The sequence below is a fragment of the Salmo salar genome, chromosome 12 (genome assembly GCF_965601325.2).
Source record: "Salmo salar chromosome 12, fSalSal1, whole genome shotgun sequence".
Taxonomy (NCBI): Eukaryota; Metazoa; Chordata; class Actinopteri; order Salmoniformes; family Salmonidae; genus Salmo; species Salmo salar.
Genome location: NC_138302.1, coordinates 37,179,780 through 37,201,135, shown reverse-complemented (window position 1 = coordinate 37,201,135; position 21,356 = coordinate 37,179,780). Strand labels below are relative to the sequence as shown.

The window sequence follows — 21,356 nt, the reverse complement described above, 5'->3', positions numbered from 1 at the left end:
TTCCATTGCTTTCTGAGGCAAAGGGTCTGTCTGGTGGCGTAAGTCGGCGGGTGTTGACTAGACGACATGCCGGGTGAGCCGCATTTGCTGTTGAGTGTCAAACAATGACGACTTTGTCCAAGGCTCGACCATCCCTGTCCTCTCACACATGCACGAACAGTCTCAGCAGACCCGTGAGAGAGTTTAAAAGGCCTGTACACAGCCCTAACCTGCGTGGGAACAAGCCTGTCTTTCACCTAAATAAACAGCATGAGACACTTGCAAATGCATTTATAGAGGAATCACTCCAAATGGAAAAAACAAGCAAGCTTTTTCCTCCCACTTGACTCTGAGATTTGTCTCTACCAATTACGCTGCGGTTGAAAAATGGGAAAGTAGCATTTGTGTGTTTTTATTTAAGCAATAAGGCACAAAGGGTTGTGGTATATGGCCAATATACCACGGCTAAGGGCTGTTCTTAGGGGCAATGCGGCGTGCCTGGGTACAGCCATTAGCCGTGGTATATTGGCCATAAACCGCAAACCCCCGAGGTGCCTTATTGCTATTATAAACTGGTTTCCAATGTAATTAGAGCAGCAACAAGAAATGTTTTGTCATCCCGTGGTATGAAGTCTGATATACCACGACTGTCAGCCAATCAGCATTCAGGGCTCGAACCCGCAAGTTTACAATTATACAAATTACACAAACTTTGTCATTGGGAGGTGAGGGATAGCCTACTTATACAAAATGGAGTCAGACACTAGTGAGTTTTCTTCAGGATTTGGAGATTATTTGGGGTATAAGCAGAGAATGTGGATGTTTAGTCTTTTCGAGATTTCGGCCTCCCCTGTTTTTATTCTTTTGGGATGCAAAACTTCAGAGTTCATCGGTCCCAACTCTCAAAGTATGTCCCAAATGGCACGCTATTCCTTATATAGTGCACTTAAGTTTGTATTGCCTCTGTCTACTTAAGTAGTGCACTTTATAGGGAACAGGGTGCCGTTTGGGATGTACACTCCACTGTGGTCTCTCAGCTGACACCCAGCCAACGAATGCCAATTCCTCTCTTCCTGGTTTCTCAGCCAGTGGGAGACTCAGCAAAATGTGCTTTTATTGCCCCTGTCTCACTTTAAAGGGGGTGAGGTTTGTGGGTGGTTGGGTATGTATGTGTGTCTTTGTTTATGCATTTGTGTGTCTATTTATGCATCTGGTGTATGTATGTATGAACGGAAGCTCTATCAAAACATTCATGACACACCCTGTCTTGTCCTCGGTCCCTATAGTCCTGTATAAAACCCGAGACAACCCAATTGATCCCATGTCTGATATCGACATTGGGAAACCCGTTTCATGGCTACTAGGTCATGAAATCAAAACCGCTCGGCTATAACCATTTCAAAGACCAAAGACACAGATTTTCAACCAATGTGGGGACTCCGCTCAGGTGTCTTTTTATGCTTGCTACATTAGGTTACACCAGGGTTTTTTTTTAACTGTGTAGAAATGATAATGGACCTACAGTTTCTTGACTATGTCCAACTCGCTAATAATCACCCAAATGAAAGCTAGACAGTCAGGTAGCATTGAATTTTTTTTTTTTTATATGGATAGATTTTGATGAGGAAATATAACCAATTCTCAATGCGGCCCTCCGGACCTCATTGAAGACTGAATGCGTCCCCCGGGGCAAAATGAGACACCCCTGCATTTACCGAGGTAAAGTAGGTTTTATATCAGACATTCAACAGACATTCGCCGTTAGCCTATTTAAACGTTGACAACTATTTCCATTCCTCTCTGATTACTATGACGGATCTTTCACGGGCAAATTATTTATTTTGACATTTTTTTGACTGTGGTGAAAGTGCAATTGCTATAAGGGCCGTTGACTCAAATCATTTTATTTGTCACATGCGCCAAATACAAAAGGTGTAGACCTTACCGTGAAATGCTTACTTACAAGCCCTTAACCAACAATGCAGTTTTAAGAAAAATAAGAGTTAAGAAAATGTTTTTAATAAATAAACTTCAGTAAAAAATAAAAGAGCAACAATAAAATAACAATAAGGCTATATACAGGGGGTACCAGTACCGAATCAATGTGCTGGGGTACAGGTTAGTCGAGGGAATTGAGGTAATATGTACATGTAGGTAGGGGTAAAGTGACTATGCATACATAATAGATAATAAACTGTGAGTAGCAGCAGCTTCAAAAAAGTGGAGTGGGGTGGCGTCTATGCAAATAGTCCGGGTAGCCATTTGATTAGCTGTTCAGCTTTCTTATGGCTTGGGGGTAGAAGCTGTTAAGAAGCCTTTTGGACCTAGACTTGGCGCTCCAGTACCGCTTGCCGTGCGGTACCAGAGAGAACAGTATATGACTAGGGTGGCTGGAGTCTTTGCTAATTTTTAGGGCCTTCCTCCGACACTGCCTGATACAGAGGTTCTGGATGGCAGGAAGCTTGGCGCCAGTGATGTACTGGGCCGTACGCACTAGCCTCTGTAGCGCCTTGCGTCGGAGGCCGAGCAGTTGCCATACCATGCGGTGATGCAACCAGTCAGGATGCTCTCGATGGTGCAGCTTTATAACATTTTGAGGATCTGAGGACCCATGCTAAATATTTTCAGTCTCCTGTTGGGGAATAAGCATTGTTGTGCCCTCTTCACGACTGTCTTGGTGTGTTTGGTCCATGCTAATTTGTTGGTGATGTGTACACCAAGGAATTGGAGCTCTCAAGCTGCTCTACCACAGCCCCGTCGATGAGAATGGGGGCGTGCTTGGCCCTCCTTTTCCTGTAGTCCACGATCATCTCCTTTGTCTTCATCACATTGAGGGACAGGTTGTTTTCCTGGCACCACACTTATAGGCTGTCTCATTATTGTCGGTGAACAGGCCTACCACCGTTATGTCGTCAGCAAACTTAATGATGGTGTTGGAGTTGCGCTTGGCCACGCAGTCATGGGTGAACAGAGAGTACAGGAGGGGACTAAGCACGCACCCCTGAGGGCCCCCTGTGTTGATGATCAGCAAGGCAAATGTGTTATTGCCTACTCTTACCACCTGGGGGCGGCCCGTCAGAAAGTCCAGGATCCAGTTGCAGATGGAGGTGTTTAGTCCCAGAGTCCTTAGCTTAGTGATGGACTTTGAGGGCAGTATGGTGTTGAATGCTGAGCTTTAGTCAATGAACAACATACTCACGTAGGTGCTCCTTTTGTCCAGGTGGGAAAGGGCATTGTTGAGTGCAATAGAGATTGCGTCATCTATGGATCTGTAAAGGCAGTATGCAAATTGGAGTGGCTCTAGGGTTTCTGGGATGATGGTGCTAATGTGAGCCATGACCAGCCTTTCAAAGCACTTCATGGCTACAGACGTGAGTGCTACGAGTCGGTAGTCATTTAGGCAGGTTACCTTGGTGTTCTTGGGCACAGAAACTATGGTGGTCTGTTTGAAACATGTAGGTATTACAGACTCGGCCAGGGACAGGTTGAAAATGTCAGTGGAGACACTTACCATTTGGTCAGCGCATGCTCAGAGTACAAATCCTGGTAATCCGTCTGGCCCTGCGGCCTTATGAATATTGACCTGTGTAAAGGTCTCACATCGGCTACGGCGAGCGTGATCACACAGTTGTCCTGAACAGCTGGTGCTCTCATATGCTTCAGTGTTGCTTGCCTTGAAGCGTGCATAGAAGTGATTTAGCTTGTCTGGTAGGCTTGTGTCACTGGCAGCTCGCGGATGGGCGTCCCTTTGTAGTCCGTAGTAGTTTGCAAACCCTGCCACATCCGACGAGCATCGTTGCCAGTGTAGTAGGATTCAATCTTAGTCCTGTATTTACGCTTTGCCTGTTTGATGGTTCGTCAGAGGGCATAGCGGGATTTCTTATAAGCATCCAGGTTAGAGTCCCGCTCCTTGAAAGCGGCAGCTCTAACCTTTAGCTCAGTGCAGATGTTGCCTGTAATCCATGGCTTCTGGTTGGGGTATGTACGTACGGTCACTGTGGTGACCACGTCATCGATGCACTTATTGATGAAGCCGGCCACTGATGTGGTATACTCCTCAATGCCATCGGATGAGTCCCAGAACATATTCCAGTCTGTGCTAGCAAAACAGTCCTTTAGCTTAGCATCTGCATCATCTGACCACTTCCGTATTGAGCAAGTCACTGGTACTTCCTGCTTATTTATTTTGCTTGTATGCAGGAATCAGGAGGATAGAATTATGGTCAGATTTTCCAAATGGAGGGCGAGGGACAGCTTTGTACCCATCTCGTTGCACAAGTAACATGCTGGTAGAAATGAGGTAAAATGTATTTACGTTTTTTTCTGCATTAAAGTCCCCGGCCACTAGGTGCCCCGCCTCCGGATGAGCATTTTCTTGTTTGATTATGGCTTTATTCAGCTCATTGAGTGCGGTCTAAGTGCCAATATCGGTTTATGGAGGTAAATAGACAGCTACGAAAAATATCTTGGTAAATAGTGTGGTCTCAGTTTGTCATGAGATGAATGTCTCAGTAGGTAGGTTTCCATTCAATTGGCAACACATTTTCATGCAAATATTCAAAAATCTGCATAAAGAAAATGTGCAAATTTTGTGTTTCCATCAAACGGACTAGTTGCATATAAAAATCAGTGTGTGATCACGTAGTGCACACAAAATGTACTTTATCGCTTAAGTTTTCAATGTACCAAATAAAAATCTAAAGTTCAATGTGTTTCCATCGCATTTTCAACTCTACGGATAGTTTTGTAACGAAAACTGTTGCATTAAATAGCAAATGTGCCTACTCTGGGTTTGGTACTTTACAGATACAGGTAGTCTACATGATGAGATTATTATGGATTAGAGCGATACTTTTGGGGGGGGTCAAAAGTCGGTCAAGCATCGATCATCAAGTCAAGAGAAATAAGCATCAATATCACCATGCACTTTCACTTTCACCAATCTGTAGCCTAATAAACTGCATGGTTTCCCGAGTTATAGTGGGAGGACCACACAACATATTGTGTGACTCCAACTTTATTTCAATATGATGGTTATTATATCAATATTTGCGCATAAAGGCGTTTCCAGACACAAAAAGATTCCACCATGTCGAGCGAAGGAATTATCTGTCGGCATTTATAAAATTCTACCGAAACTTCTTGTTCCCATCACAGCTGTCTGATTTTAAAAATAAATGGTATGTATGACTTCACTCGCATAAAAACAACTGTGGATGGAAATGTGGTTAGTGATGTGGTTAATTTAATTTAATTTTTATTTTGTATTCATCTTTTAACTGCAATAACTTTCTTATTGATTGTTACAAAAACCTCAAATAAATTTAAATGATAAGCAAATAGCCTGGCCTACTTTTACAACCTTTGATTTGCATAAACAGTTAAGTGTTGATTTAATATAAATAATCAAATCATATCAAATACATTTAAATCTCTTATCTTCAATCCATTTTTCATGGCTTGTCAAAGAAACATCAAAACAAGTGCAAATTATTGTAAAAATGTCCGGCCTACTTTTACAACCTTTGATTTGCATAAAAGTTGAGTTTTTATTTGAGAAATTCATTTCAATCTCTTGTTGGCAAAAAAAAGCATAAATTGTCATAGAAACATCAAAACAAGTGATTTGATAGAAATAATCAAATCATCTAAAATTGCATTTACATCTCTTATCTGCAATAACTTTTTCATGGATTGTCATAGAAACATCAAAGTCAATCCAAATTATTCAAACCCTCAATGGAACTGACGCACGTAATCATCCGCCTCAAAGGCCCTTATAGCAATTGCACTTTCATGCCAGTGAACTAAAACATTGGCTTGTGAAAGATCCTTTTTAGTAATCAGAGAGGAATGGAAATTGTTGTCAACGTTTAAATTGGCTAATGGTGAAAGTCAGCTGAATGTCTGGTCTGTTTTACCTCGGTGGGTTACTGTTTGTGAGAAGCAAATGCTGTTGTGGCTGTATTACCAACCTGGTCTCAGAGCATTTCGTTTTATTCTGTATGTAAATCCAAGACCCTCCATTTAGTATGATAGGTTACATTTTGTATTGTATGTCATCATTTGTGGATGTCCATCACCCATTTCATATGATATGTAACAAATTACAATTTGTATTATATGTTACGAAATTGCAAAACATACAATATGTCACGAATTTTCAAAGATGCTATATGTCATGAATTTGCAAAACGTATGATGTATTATGAATTCTAGCTAGGTGACTAGGTGGATAACGTTAGCTAGCTGGCAAAGGTTAGCTAGGTGAAGGGTTAGGGTTAAGGTTAGGGTTAAGTTTAGGAGTTAGGTTAAAGGGTTAAGGTTAGGGGAAGGGTTAGCTAAAAGGGTTAAGGTTAGGGGAAGGGTTAGCTGAAAGGGTTAAGATTAGGGATGGTTAGCTAACATGTAAAATGGAAACATGTAGTAAGTAGTTGAAAAGTTGCTAAAATGCTAAAGTTGTCTTTGATGAGATTTGAACTCACAACCTTTGAGTTATATGCTTAACCCTCAACCCCGACCAATCACCCTACTTTAGTTTTTTGTCTTATATGTAACCATCTGTCTTATGTAACCATACCTTACCTAACATATCATACTAATTTAAGTGTTCCGGATTTGCTTTTACTATGTTACGTCTAGTCTATGAGACCAGGCTGATATTACAATACTTTAATTGTCACAGAAACCTGATTCTGGTATACTCAATTACAAGAGCAAAGATGTTAAGATGCTCGACATATCTGGCTTGATGATAAATTAGTTCCTTACATTTTGATAAGGACATCAAACTAAGTCACTTCTTCTTAGCAATGCTTTGGCTGAGAAAAGAGTGGGTTTGAAGTTGTTGAAGGAAAATGCCTACTCAGAAAGATACACACACACAAAAACTGCGCCCCTCATAGAGCAGTCTGTGTTATTAAAACACAGTTGTGTGCGTGTGCATGGATTCATGTGTGCAAGTATGTGTGCACGCTTGTGCGTGTGTGGCAGTACATACTGTATGACTCAATCTGGGACAGAGTGTGTGGGAACTGCAGGAGTCGGAGAGAGGAGAGACTCATGATGTCAACTCTCCCTCAGGCTGGAACTAACCCAGAAAGAGAGGGAAGGAGAAAGAAAGGAGAGAGAAAGAGATGGAGGGAGTCAGAAACAACAGACAATGACCATCCTCGGTGCCAACAACTGCTTTCAAAGCTTGTGTCTTCCAGTTAGCATTTTAAACGTGATTTCACATGGTTTCACAAACACGCCCCATATATTTTTGTAAGCGAGCAACTCTTTTCTTTGTTGAATGAATGAAGCTTGGATGTTGTGGTGTTATGTTATGGTTTTGTTATGGTAAAATGTAATATTATGATGGCTTGACTGACCTACATTTCGAAGTGTGGTATTACTGGACTGTATCTCACAGTGAGGTATAAATATTTCAGAAATGGATTACTGAAATGTAATTAAAGCTCACTAAACAAATCAGTAGTAACAATTTAGTAACAATTTAGTAACAATTTCAAACCTGCAAAGGTATCCAAAACAATATCAAAACAAAGGGTATGTGTCACGTTCGTCTGAAGAATGGGACCAAAGCGAAGCGTGTGTATCGTTCCACATTTTATTTAAACTGTGAAACTATGCAAGACATACAAATAAACAAAACAAACCATGACGAAGAGGTGCGACATACACTTACTCAAAATAATCTCCCACAAAACCTAGTGGAAAAAACAACAACTTAAATATGATCCCCAATTAGAGACAACGATGACCAGCTGCCTCTAATTGGAGATTATCCCCCCAAAAAACAACAACATAGAAATACAGAAACTAGAACCCCACATAGAAATACAAAAACTAGACAAAACCCCCAACATAGAAAAAAGAAACTAGAACCAACATAGAAATAAATAAACTAGACAAAACCCCGTCACGCCCCTACTCTACCATAGAAAATAAAAGCTTTCTATGGTCAGGATGTGACAGTACCCCCCCCCCCCCCCCCCCCCCAAAGGTGTGGACTCCGAACGCACAACCTTAAACAACAACAAAAAAACAGGGAGGGTTAGGGTGGGTGTCTAATGTCGGTGGCGGCTCTGGTGCAGGACGAAGAACCTTCACATCCCACGGAGCCTCCTGCATCGGAGGCGGTTCTGGTGCGGGACGAAGAACCCTCACATCCTTCTTATCCGCCAGCATAGGAGGCGGCTCCGGTTTGGGGCGTAGCCCCTGCTCCGCCAGCTGATCCCTCCGCTTTTGTGTCACCGAACCGAGGAACATCGCCGGAGGCTCCGGACTGCGGGACCGCCGCCGGAGGCTCCGGACTGGGGGACCGCCGCCGGAGGCTCCGGACTGGGGGACCGCCGCCGGAGACTCCGGACTGGGGGAACGTCGCCGGAGGCTCCGGACTGGGGGCCGTCGCCGGAAGCTCCGGACTGGGGGCCGTAGCCGGAGGCTCCGGACTGTGGGCCGTCTCAGGAGGCTCCGGACTGTGGGCCGTCACAGGAGGCTCCGGACTGTGGGCCGTCTCAGGAGGCTCCGGACTGTGGGCCGTCTCAGGAGGCTCCGGACTGTGGGCCGTCTCTGGAGGCTCCGGACTGTGGGCCGTCTCTGGAGGCTCCGGACTGTGGGCCGTCTCAGGAGGTTCCGGACTGTGGGCCGTCTCCGGAGGTTCCGAACTGGGAACTGTCGCCGGAAGCTCCGGATTGGGAACTGTCGCCGGAAGCTCCGGACTGGGAACTGTCGCCGGGAGCTCCGGACTGGGAACTGTCGCCGAAAGCTCTGGACTGGGAAGGCGCACTGGAGGCCTGATGCGTGGGGCTGGCACAGGTGGCGCCAGACTGGTAACACGCACCTCAGGGTGAGTGCGGAGAGCAGGAACAGGACACACCGGACTGGGCAGGCGCACTGAAGGCCTAGTGCGTGGAGCCGGGACAGGTGTCACCAGACTGGTGACACGCATTTCAGAGCGAATGCGAGGAGCAGGCACAGGACGTACTGGAGACCTGGTGCGTGTAGCCAGTATCAATCGTTCCGTAACTTCAACACACTTCTCAGGACGAGTACGGGGAGCTGACTCAGGTGGCACCAAACTGACAACACGTTCCTTTGGGAAAAATTTGTGCATCCTTCACCAACTCAACATCTCTCCCATTTCTCTCTTCTCCAAATTCTCCCTCTTCTCCCGGATTGGCTCTGGTTCACTCCTCGGCTCCACCGACTGCTCCATGTGCCCCCCCCACACATTTGTTGGGGGGTTTCTGTGGCCTTCCTTCCCGACTTCGTAGCTGTCCCTCCTTCTCTGCTTCCGCCTGCTTCCCTGGCAGGCTCTTGTCTCCTGCCACTATTTCATCCCATGCCCCGGATATACTCCTCCTAATCTCCTCATAAGACCAGGATGCCATTACCTCCTGGGTACACTGCTTGGTCCTGTGTTGGTGGGAGATTCTGTCACATTCGTCTGAAGAATGGGACCAAAGCGCAGCGTGTGTATCGTTCCACATTTTATTTAAACTGTGAAACTATGCAAGACGTACAAATAAACTTATAAACAAAACAAACCATGACGAAGAGGTGCAACATACACTTACTCAAAATAATCTCTGACAAAACCTAGTGGGAAAAACAACAACTTAAATATGATCCCCAATTAGAGACAACGATGACCAGCTGCCTCTAATTGGAGATCATCCCCCCAAAAAACAACATAGAAATACAGAAACTAGAACCCCACATAGAATTACAAAAACTAGACAAAACCCCCAACATAGAAAAAAGAAACTAGAACCAACATAGAAAGAAATAAACTAGACAAAACCCCCTGTCACGCCCTGACCTACTCTACCATAGAAAATAAAAGCTTTCTATGGTCAGGACGTGACAGCATGTCTGCAAAACACCACTTGAATATTGCCCCACAGTGTTGTTGAATGGTAATAAGTATTGTAATTAAGATAAATACTTAATTATAAACGGAGTGGTTCGAGCCCTGAAGGCTGATTGGCTGACAGCTGTGGAATATCAGACCATATATCACGGGTATGAAAAAACATTTATTTTGAATTATCTAATTTCATTGGTAACTAGTTTATAATAGCAATAAGTCACATCGGGGGTTTGTGATATATGGCCAATATACCACGGCTAAGGGCTGTGTCCAGGCACTCCGCGTCGTGCATAAGAAAAGCCATTAGACGTGGAATATTGGCCATGTATCACACCACCTCGGGCCTTATTACATTTACATTTACATTTACATTTAAGTCATTTAGCAGACGCTCTTATCCAGAGCGACTTACAAATTGGTGCATTCACCTTATGATATCCAGTGGAACAACCACTTTACAATAGTGCATCTAAATCTTTTAGGGGGGGGGGGTTAGAAGGATTACTTTATCCTATCCTAGGTATTCCATAGCAACACACTCACATTGATTACAATTTTGGACAGGTACCTAGTACCTAACATTACATTTAGAATGTAACCTACCCAACCCTGGTGGTAGGTTAGGAAAAGGGTTAGCTAAAATGCTACAGTTGTCAACAATCAACTCGTCATGCAGCCCAATCTGCCACGCAAAACGGTCTTGAGTGGCAACAAATCTGCCCAATTAGCTGATTCGCTTTCCATACACCCGCTTCTGTTGATCCTCCCACTTTCAGACACACTCCATGTATGCAGTTACCCATGACTCAATCATATTGAAGGAATATTCACTTGCGGGCATTGTCGTAATTGGCCACGAACCAATCACACGTCTGCTTCAAAGCTTGTTTGAAGGGGGTAAAGGTGAAGTTGGGATGGTACCGCAGCAGCTTGGCGTTGCTGGCAGTCTTCTTGAACTGACCGTCCGCTTTGGTAGTGTCATAAGTCACTTGACCTTTGAACCCCAGCGCCTCGACGACGGCCTCGGCTGCCTCCTTGATGGACACCTCATCCTCCTCACCAACAGACAGTATGATGGGGTCCACCTCATGGTACTCTCTCAGCACCCAGAGGAAGAGACGAGCCAGGTCCAATGAGTAGATGAACTGCCTTCTGGGAGTTCCTGAGCCCCACACCACCAGCGGACTGCCCTCCTTCTGAGCAATGTAGGCTTTGTGTATGAGACCTGGTAGTACATGTCCATCCTCAATGTTGAAGTTATCATGAGGACCAAACACATTTGTTGGTATCACTGCTGTGTAGCACCGCCCATGCTTCTGGTGATACGCCCTATTGTGGACATCGATCATTCTCTTAGCGTAGGCGTAACCATAATTAGACTCATGAGGAGGGCCGTTGTGGATCATGGTCTCGTCGATGGGGTAGGTGGTCTTGTCAGGGAAGATGCAGGTGGAGAGACAAGAGACCACCCTGACAGAATCTACCTCGTGTGCTGCCTGAAGAACGTTGTCATTGATGTAGATATTGTTCCTCCAGAAGTCTAGGTTGGCCCTCATGTTCTTGAAGAGCCCTCCCACCATGGCTGCCAGGTGGATGATGTGGGTGGGCTGGTGCTTCTGAAACACTGCCCGTGTCTCACCCATGTCCATGAGGTTTGCATCCTTAGACGAGAGGAAGATCCACTCCTCTCCCTCCCTGGCCCCTCCCTCCTCTTTGACCACATGTTCTATGGCCCTGCCCACCAGACCAGTTCCCCCAGTCACCAACACCCGCATAGGACCATTTTGATCCACTGTACGATCTCCCATCAGTTACTCCAGAGCTTGATTCTTCTTCTAGCTATGAAGTTAGATGCTTCTATTAAATGTAATTGTGATTCTGAACAGTCAACCCTCTACCAGTCTCAAGGAAGAACGTCCTTCTTCTTCTTCTTCTTCTTCATTCTTCATTCTTCTTCTTCTTATTGCTTAAATATACTTATTTTCATGTAGTGAATTATACCATTTTAATATGATTCAGTTGTATGATTCAGATTATAAAACCTGTTCTAAAAGTTTCATTTTCTACTGGATGTGAAATCAAAGGACATTTAGAAAAAACTATAAAAGAATATATGTCATCACCATAGAAAGTATTACAGCTAAATCAACAGACAGAAAGGGAAAATACATCAGGCAGTCATGGCTCATAAGATCTCTTTCAAGTGAAAATGAGAGCTTTGGTTACGGAGATGAGAACCTACACACAACATCAAAGCTATAGACTTCCGAGAAAATCTTAAATATTTGTTTTTAACGTATTATACATCTAGGGGGCCAGTGAATCTAAAGTATACAGACTCAGATTAAGTTTAGTCCTGGACTTTCAAAGGAGAATCTCCACTGCTTTTTAGACCAGTATTTGTCTTAATCTGTGTCCAGGAAACCAGCAGATATTGCAATGAGCAAGATGCAAGACTTCGCTCCCACACAGTCACACACAGTATCTGCGCATGTGCACGAGTTCTCTTCTCGCTTTTAAAACATGGTAGCCACACAGGCAGTGGTGGGGGAAAAAATCCCGAAATTATAGATAACTTAATAGAAAATGACTGAAGTAAAATATAAATAAATAAAATAGTGAAGTTCAGATACCCCCCAAAAAAACGACTTAAAGATGCACTCCACAACTTTTGTATAATTTCAGCCAGTAGTTTTGAAAGTGGTGTTCACGAACCAAAACGCGTCTGGTCATATTTATTTTACAGTTATAAGGTGAAATCTTATAGTAAATTGTTTATAATTTTATTGTTGCTATATTTAGAAAGCATTTCAGTCATTTCAAGCCCTATTGCCCACCTTTTGTTGAATAGAATTGTATTTATTTTTTATTTTAAAAAATCTATATATACTGTATGATTATTCATATTTTTATAATATTTGTACTATGTCCTCAAAAATGAGTACACCTCAGCAATGTATAACTATTTTTACCAGAAAGGTGAGTTCCTGACCTTTCTAAAACTATGTAACATTACCAGTTATTGTTTATGGCCATCTTATGAAAAAGTATTACGTTTGGGTATGTCTATTTAAGTGGAAATCTACATTTTGCCCTATCATTCAAGGCGTAACCTCTGACCTGCATGATGTCAATCCACTCCTCCTTTCACAGTCTCAATTCATCTTTTGGCAAGTCCTCGCGTCTTATCTCCTCACCTCCTTCTCAACCATATTGGAGGAGAAGGTCCAGGGGTCTCCCCTTGAACCTTCTCCTCCAATATGTTTTAAGAAGGAGTTGAGGATGTGAGGCATTGAAGAAAGATTAATTGAGAGGAGACAGTTTCACCTTAGAGTTACCTTACATTCAGTGCCTTCAGAAAGTGTTCATACCCCTTGACTTATTCCGCATTGTTACAGTCTGAATTCAAAATTGATTTAAAAAAAAAAATTCACCCATATACACACAATACCCCTTAATGAAAAAGTGAAAACATGTTTTTCGAAATGTGTGCAAATTTATCAAAAATGAAATACAGAAATATACATAAGTAAGTATTCACACTCCTGAGTCAATACCTTGTAGAAGCACCTTTGGCAGCAATAACAGCTGTGAGTCTTTCTGGGTAAGTCACTAAGAGCTTTCCACACCTGGATTGTGCAACATTTGCCCATTATTCTTTTCAAAATCCTTCAAGCTCTATCAAATTGGTTGTTGATCATTGCTAGACAACCATTTTCAGGTCTTTACCATAGGTTTTCAAGTAGATTTAAGTCAAAACTGTAACTCGGCCGCAAGATTTGGTATTTTAGGTTATTGTCCCGCTGAAAGGTGAATCTCCCAGTGTCTGGTGGAAAGCAGACTGAACCAGGTTTTCCTCTAGGATTTTTCCTGCGCTTAGCTTGTTAAAACTATGAGTATTTATAACGTCCTAAAACGGTGTTTATAAACCTGTTAACATTCCTGTAACACTGAAATTTAATGAATAATTTCACTAAAACGCATCACCACAGTGTTTGCTCTGCAGTAAACATGCTCTATCTTGAAAACTTGACTGATGACATGCACACTTTGGAATACTGAACAAAATACTCGAATATTGTTTTTGAGTGAACTATCCTTTTAAAGCCTGTAGGTAAAATGCATTATGATGCGTTATAATGTAGAGTTAGAATTGCCATGAAGATGTATGACCCCCTCATAAGGTCTGATGACCATCTCATAATTAAACTTCTTATTATGTAAACATCCTGACATGGAACTTGGTGATGGAACACTTTTTCTCAAAACCCCTATCTAATGAAGGCTAACCGCACAGGTTGCTAAGCCACAGGAAATCCTGGTACATACGTAGATTGTGAGACCGCACCCTAATTGACCGTACGTGCATGCAAGGTCATGCAGGAGGAAGACTCAAAGGAACGTTAGAGGAGTGTATTAGCAACGTTAGCAATGCGTTGAATGAACGTAACCTCGGAATGGGTGGAGGTATTTCAAATTATTCTAGGAGTCAGAAGACTACAACAGAAATAAGTCTTTGTGCTTTATTGTGCTTTATCCTCAATAAGTTTTGATGTATTTTTGCTTCCTGCCGGAGCAGTTTTATATACACTCAATGGCCAGTTTATTAGGTACACCCATCTAGTACCGGGTCGGACCCCGTTTGCCTCCAGAACAGCAGGAATTATTCTGGGCATGGATTCTACAAGGTTTGGCGTTTAAACGTTGCTCAATTGGTATCAAGGGACCTAATGTGTGCCAGGAAAACATTCCCCACACCATTACACCACCGCCACCAGCCTGTACCGTTGACACCAGGCAGGATGGGCCCAAGTCCTGACTCTGCCATCATCATGACGCAATAGGAACCGTGATTCGGACCAGGCAATGTTTTTCCACTCGTCAATTGTCCAGTGTTTGTGATCATGTGCCCAATGGAGCCGCTTCTTGTTTTTAACTGACAGGAGTGGAACCCGGTGTGGTCGTCTGCTGCAATAGCCCATCCGTGACAAGGACTGATGAGTTGTGCATTCCAAGATGCCCTTCTGCACACCACTGTTGCACTGCGCCGTTATTTGCCTGTTAGCTTGCACAATTCTTGCCATTCTCCCTCGACCTCTCATCAAAGCGCTGTTCTCGCCCACAGGACTGCCTCTGACAGGACTGCCACTGAGTCTATATTTTTAATTGTCAAATAAATCGAATCAAAAGTCTCTGAGAATCCTAAATAATGAATCATTCCCAAGTCATTCCGAGTCATTTGTTTCCGGGAACACCGCCCGTCAGGTGTGGCAGGATTCGGGATGTCATCATCTGCATCTATTACCTCCATTTAAGGAGCTACTTGGGCTTTACTGGAAGAAGATCACACACACACTGACACACACTGACACACCCAACCACGTCTGCAGCCTCAGACACCCACCTACACACACCTTAGTTGGACACATACACACAGACACAGACAACTAGACAAACATGCAAGTGCACGCACACATTTCGAGACATACACACACACACCATTTCCCATGTATCCGTCATGGCACAGCTGTTAGTATAATGCTTTACCTGCCAGTACAAGTATATGGGTGTAACCTGTGTGAGCAGACAAAAGACTGGGAACCTATCTGAGTAACATTTCTCTGTTTGGTTGCTAGAAATATAAAATGCACAGAATAATTTAATAATTTAAGATGAATTTACTGTGTCTAACCCCAACAGGTATAATTCACAATGATACAATCATAATGCATTATAAGACTTGTCATAAGCATGTATGAACAACTTTACAGTGTCTAAAAGGAGTAGCAGATAGTGTAGCATATAACACTATGGACTGATTTCGCAGACACAGATTAAGCCTGCCAGAGAACCCGAGGGGGGCCGAAACTCTGGACATTTGAAAAGAGATCTTAAAACACACCTTTGTAGCTTTGCATTTCCTTAGCATGCTTTTTAGTCATTCTGTTTTTATTGTTATTCTTTTCTTTTTTCTCTCTTTTGTTTGTTGTGTAGTAAATATTTCAGTTTTTATTTTCATTGTTTTCATTAGTTTTTTCCTGTGTAGCACATTGTGTTGCATTCCATGTCTGAAATGTGCTGTATAAACAAAGCTTGATTTGATTTAGTCCCTGACAAAAAAAAGGGTGCTCAATGGATAATCTCCAGTGAAAGTTGGGCTTGAACTGCAAATGTAAAATCCCTACATTAACTGGAATCATGCATTGATGTCAGCAGGATATTTGCACGTAAATTCAAGTAACAGTCCTTGTCTTTATCCCAACTTCCCAAGTCAAGATTCCACTCCTAACAACTACCATATGTCGCTTGCTGTACTCTGGACCTGTCCAGTTGTGTGGTCCGTCACTCTAAAATGAAAGGACCTACCTTGTGCTAGCTGAGTCACCCAAACCAGGTTTATACAAGTTTGTGTGTGTGTGTGTGTGTGTGTGTGTGTGTGTGTGTGTGTGTGTGTGTGTGTGTGTGTGTGTGTGTGTGTGTGTGTGTGTGTGTGTGTGTGTGTGTGTGTGTGTGTGTGTGTGTGTGTGTGTGTGTGTGTGTGTGTGTGTGTGTGTGTGTGTGAGAGTGTGAGAGTGTGTGAGAGTGTGCGTGCGTGCGTGCGTGCGTGCGTGCGTGCGTGCGTACGTACGTACGTACGTACGTGTGTATGTGTATCTGCTTGCCAGCCTGCCTGACTAGGTGCTGCTGCTGAGTGAAAACACCTCAAAACTATTGCTTTCTACTGCACTTTCTCTACTCTGGAAGAGTCTGGTTGTATGTAAACAGTATGGTGTGACACCAGCGGGCGCTTCTGTGGTCGTCTGCCCAGGGCCTCGGGGCCGCTAAACCTGGAGCTAAGTGTCGCAGAATTCTGGGAAACGTAGTTGGCGTGGCCACCAAGCCACTGCATGCATAATATAGCCCAGTCATCATACTATACTCATAAGCAGTGTTGACATTTAACTGCAATAAAAACATTGAAGCATGCTAAGAATTTGTGGTACTGAGTTTAGTCGTGGGAGGGATATGTTCAGTTTACATACTATAAGCTGCTTTTATGAAGACTTGGATACGTATGCTTTTCATTTTCTTTTGCAAAACAGCTGAATGGGGGGTTCGCCCAGGGAGCCATACAAGCTAGAACCACCACTGCATGGCATGGTATGACATGACATGGTTTGGTCTGAGGTATTGTGTGGTAAAGTATGGTACAGCTGTCTCTGAACACGAGGTAAAAATAACTTGAATAGGAGGTATCCATTTCCCTTCTCTGACCACCCCAACAGCTATGCTAGATCCCCCTGCTACAGGGAATGATTACTTCCGGAAGTAGGGGTGGTGTGTGTGTGTGTGTGTGTGTGTGTGTGTGTGTGTGTGTGTGTGTGTGTGTGTGTGTGTGTGTGTGTGTGTGTGTGTGTGTGTGTGTGTGTGTGTGTGTGTGTGTGTGTGTGTGTGTGTGTGTGTGTGTGTGTGTGTGTGTGTGTGTGTGGGGGGGGGGGGGGGGGGGGGGGGAGGGGGGGGGGGGTGCGTGCATGGGTGGGTGCAAAGTAAACACTTCTGTGTGTGTCTGGTGGCATTTTGTAAACATGACTCTATCCAAACAGCTCCAGGTCGTGAGGCTGGGGTGAGCCCCAGTGCTGGGCGGTGTGGAAATGAGTTAAATGACCTTGGGGAACCACAGTAGAGAGGCAGGAGGCTAAAGTGATTCAAAGCCAATACTTTTGACCATTAGCAGCAGAAGCAGTGTTGTCACGGTGGAGTTGCTCTTTCCTCGATTTCCACGCTCTGCTCTCTCCCTCCCCGCATTTTGAAATCCAAACCTCTGGCGAGACCTGAAGAGCCTGTCGATATCGAATTATCCAAATTGGAAAATGTGCTCCGATTTTTACGGAACATTAGTGTTCCAACTACGTGAGACTAATATCTTCATCTGATTTGAATTGAGAGAAGAATTTTTTCGGTGCGGGGGGGGGGGGGGGGAGCATACTTGAATGTCATTAGCTCGTTTTGTGTGTTTTGCTTTCTTTTCGACCAAAGAAAATGAACTCGCTCATGTTGTTGTAGTTGCACTGGGGATCAAGAGCTGTGTTTGCAATTGACATGCAGGGCTTTCGATATGAGCCTTAGATAAAAAAAGAAAGTGCGAATGTAAGAGGGCACTGAAATTCTTGGAACTTATGTACTTCTTAAATTGTTTTATCACCTATTTCACGTTAGCTCTATAAACACTTACTCACTTTAATACTTTAACACTTGAACCCTTACATTCAACTCTGCAAACCTCTCTCTCTCTCTTTCTCTCTGTCTAATTTAAACCTATCGAGGACCGCTTGTTATTTTCCACCAGGGGTTACAGCCAAGGGAATGGCTTAAGCCCTCACAAGACTGCCAAGCTGGGAGTCAGCAGTGCCGCACCGTGCTGTGCTGAATACTGGGGCTGCTCTGAGGGAAAAGCCGTCTCCCACGGATATTAGTGACCATTCATCCAGGAGCCTGGGAAAGTGGCTGCGAGTCGTGCCTCTATCAGGGACCAGCCGAGGGCCCTGGCAGGTGTTCCACTCCCCAGTCCCAAGCAGTGATCCCCCCCCCCCCCCCCCCCCCCCCCCCCCCCATTGGCACCTGGTGACTAGTCCCAAGCCTTAGGCGCTGGTCAGTCAGATGATCAATCCCTGCAAAGGACGGTTGGGTCAGGTGTTGCTATCTGGTCTTGCTAAAAAGTTTTTTTTTTTTGGAAGGTAGTTGGCCAAGTAGCTCACCAGGGTTGTATTCATGAGTTTGCACCGTAGCAAAACAGTTTGCATTAAAAAACGAAACAAGATTTTCTTATTGGACAAATGTAGGTAGGTCCCTCCCTGTTTCAGCCATTTGCTTCCTTGAGTTTTTTTTGCCGCTTTTTGTCCTTTCAAACATGAGGACACACTCTTTTCACGCCATTTCGCCCAGTGGCCGGTGCTATACGTCACTATGGGTGTAGATTTTCAGACGTGCATATGAGTGCACACAGTGTTGAGAACAAGCCAAGCACACAACCGCTAAACCATAGAGTACAGGTTGGCTGAACCTAATTACAGTAATGGATGTTACTGTTTCATCAGGGAGCCACAAAGATGAAGTAAACAAATGTAATCGTTGAATATCATTCACTCAAAGTATTGAAACTGGGTGTGTAAGTATGCCTCCAGGATAACATGGTAAAGCTAGCCTCATGTATAGGCCCTCGAACAAATAAATAAGACCAAGGATACCCAAAATCAATCAGATTAACAGTTTTTAATGAAGCCAGCAACGCAATTCATTAATCTGACTGATTGACAGTATATAGGTATTATTGCATCACAGTATATAGGTATTACTAACCAATCACATTGAAATTAGTTGAAATCTAGTCATGATCAGTTTCATATATTTTATTCAGTTAAATTTAGTAGATTGGCTTGATAGCGGCATTGACGTTGTTGGTTGGGGAAAGTGGTCCAGACAGTTTTTAGTTCAAATAAAGCAAAATTATGAACTAATGTGAAAGTGCAATTGTAAACTATAAAGTATAAACCCACCACCCATTCATGAATGTGATCTCAGGCGGAGGGTTCACAGGAGAACGTGGCAGTCCTTGCACTTTGAAACCCACGCCCACCGTGACGTATAGCACCGCCCACCTGGCGAAGTGAGAAGAGTATGTCCCTTGAAGCATGGTGAGTGATTGCCAGCAAAGGACTCAGTAGATCAGCCTATCAGGCAAGGGGTGGGTGTAGCTCTCTGGTCAGGGCTGAAGTCAAGCCCGGACTTTCTGCCCATTTAATCACCTACCCTTACCGTCTCTCACCCTCACCCTCCTCACCCTTTCTTAACCTCTTTCTCACTCTTGAACAGGGTTGAGTGAGATCCATTTCAACCCATTTAATGCAAGACATTAATACACTAATTGGAAATTGCCCATAACTTTAAGAATAGGATTTATGCTTAACAATAAGATGTATTCCTCTCAATAATATTTTTTAACAATAAGGTTTTATTTCTCAGTTCAAACATATTGAATTTCAATTAATTTGCTGTATTGACTCAGTTCAAATGGAATTGACCGCAACCGAGCTCTTTAGGCCCTGAAAGTTCTGCTTCCCATATAGATAAGTTGTGATAATAATTGATGTGAGTGGAAACGTATGCATGTGCTGCTGGTGCACTAAGGTCATTGAGCTTCTGCTCGCTTTTCTAAATCCATGGGAACTCCAAGTTTACATACCAGAGGGAAACCTTTACACAGTCTCGGGGAGTTTTAGGGAGTCAATCAGCTTGGATTGGACAGATACATCTCTGGCTTTCTGGTCAGTACTTTTTCTTTTTGCCCCTTTAGGGGATCAATTTGATGTCCATGATATCAACACATAGTCAGTCACCTCTGGCCTTAATTATGCTTTATGTACAAAATGTACATATTGTACGGCATCCATATTAGGTAGTTGTCAGACAAAACTCTGACAACTGACAACTTCCTAATATGGATGCCGTAGTATTGTGTTTTCACCTTTCTCTATGGCCCAGCAGGATGTTCTATGCTGATAAAATATGAATTAAAAGTATTGGATCCAGAGTGACTTCCTTGTGCAAAACATGCAATAAAAGCAATTAAAATGCAAGTCTGCTAAAGAGGAGCTTGATCATTAATAATGTTAATAATGGTCTAGACTGCTACAGGCAACTAATAATTGCATCATAGCCACTAATTACACCAAATCATTAAGCATTTTTGAACATCCACTTTTGCACAGATCCCGAGTTGTCAATCTACAGGGGGAAAAAAGAGTCCCTTCTCAATTTGGAGATATAGACCATGGCAGAGACCATGTAATGGAACCCAAATCCTTGGAAATAACACATCTGGAATGGTGTGCGTGAGAGAGAGAGAGAGAGACAGACAGACAGAGAGAGAGAGAGAGAGAGTTTGTTGGTATGTGTGTGTGGTTTGTGCCTGTCTGTGTGTTTTTTTTTGTGTGTGTGTGTGTGTGTGTGTGTGTGTGTGTGTGTGTGTGTGTGTGTGTGTGTGTGTGTGTGTGTGTGTGTGTGTGTGTGTGTGTGTGTGTGTGTGTGTGTGTGTGTGTGTGTGTGTGTGTGTGTGTGTGTGTGTGTGTGTGTGTGTGTGTGTGTGTGTGTGTGTGTATGTTGCATGTGCACGCACGTGCATGTGAGCTGCCCGCTATACTATAATCACCAGCAGCAACCACACAGAGCTCAGTCTCCCTCTATGGAATTCATTCACTTCCATCACAGCGTTTAAACAAACAGTGTACACTTGTGAAAAAGACCAGTCAAAACATTGGCCCATACATCCACGTGAGCCCGCAGGGTTCCCCTACCCATGTTGTAGATTGAGCTTCGTATTATAAGATTTAGCAAATTGTTACGACGTTCATAATGCCCGTGACATATTCAGGGCGGTTGTACAAAATGTGACGGGAAATAGCTAATGTAGCCTAGGCATCAATGCTACAACTTTGAGGGAAGGGATTTGAACTCTAACTCA

General features: G+C 43.6%; 1 protein-coding gene across 1 annotated transcript; it reads right to left on the bottom strand.

Moving 5' to 3' along the window:
* Nucleotides 1–10,223: 10,223 nt before the first annotated feature.
* On the bottom strand, nucleotides 10,224–11,793 carry LOC106564818 (GDP-L-fucose synthase-like). The gene has a single exon (XM_014131246.3). The coding sequence runs from the start codon at nucleotides 11,665–11,667 to the stop codon at nucleotides 10,687–10,689; it is 981 nt and encodes a 326-aa protein (XP_013986721.1). The 5' UTR covers nucleotides 11,668–11,793; the 3' UTR covers nucleotides 10,224–10,686.
* Nucleotides 11,794–21,356: the final 9,563 nt, after the last annotated feature.

What these genes read in the sequence shown, in the direction of transcription:
- LOC106564818 (XM_014131246.3), bottom strand. Translation starts at nt 11,667, where the DNA reads ATGGGAGATCGTACAGTGGATCAAAATGGTCCTATGCGGGTGTTGGTG.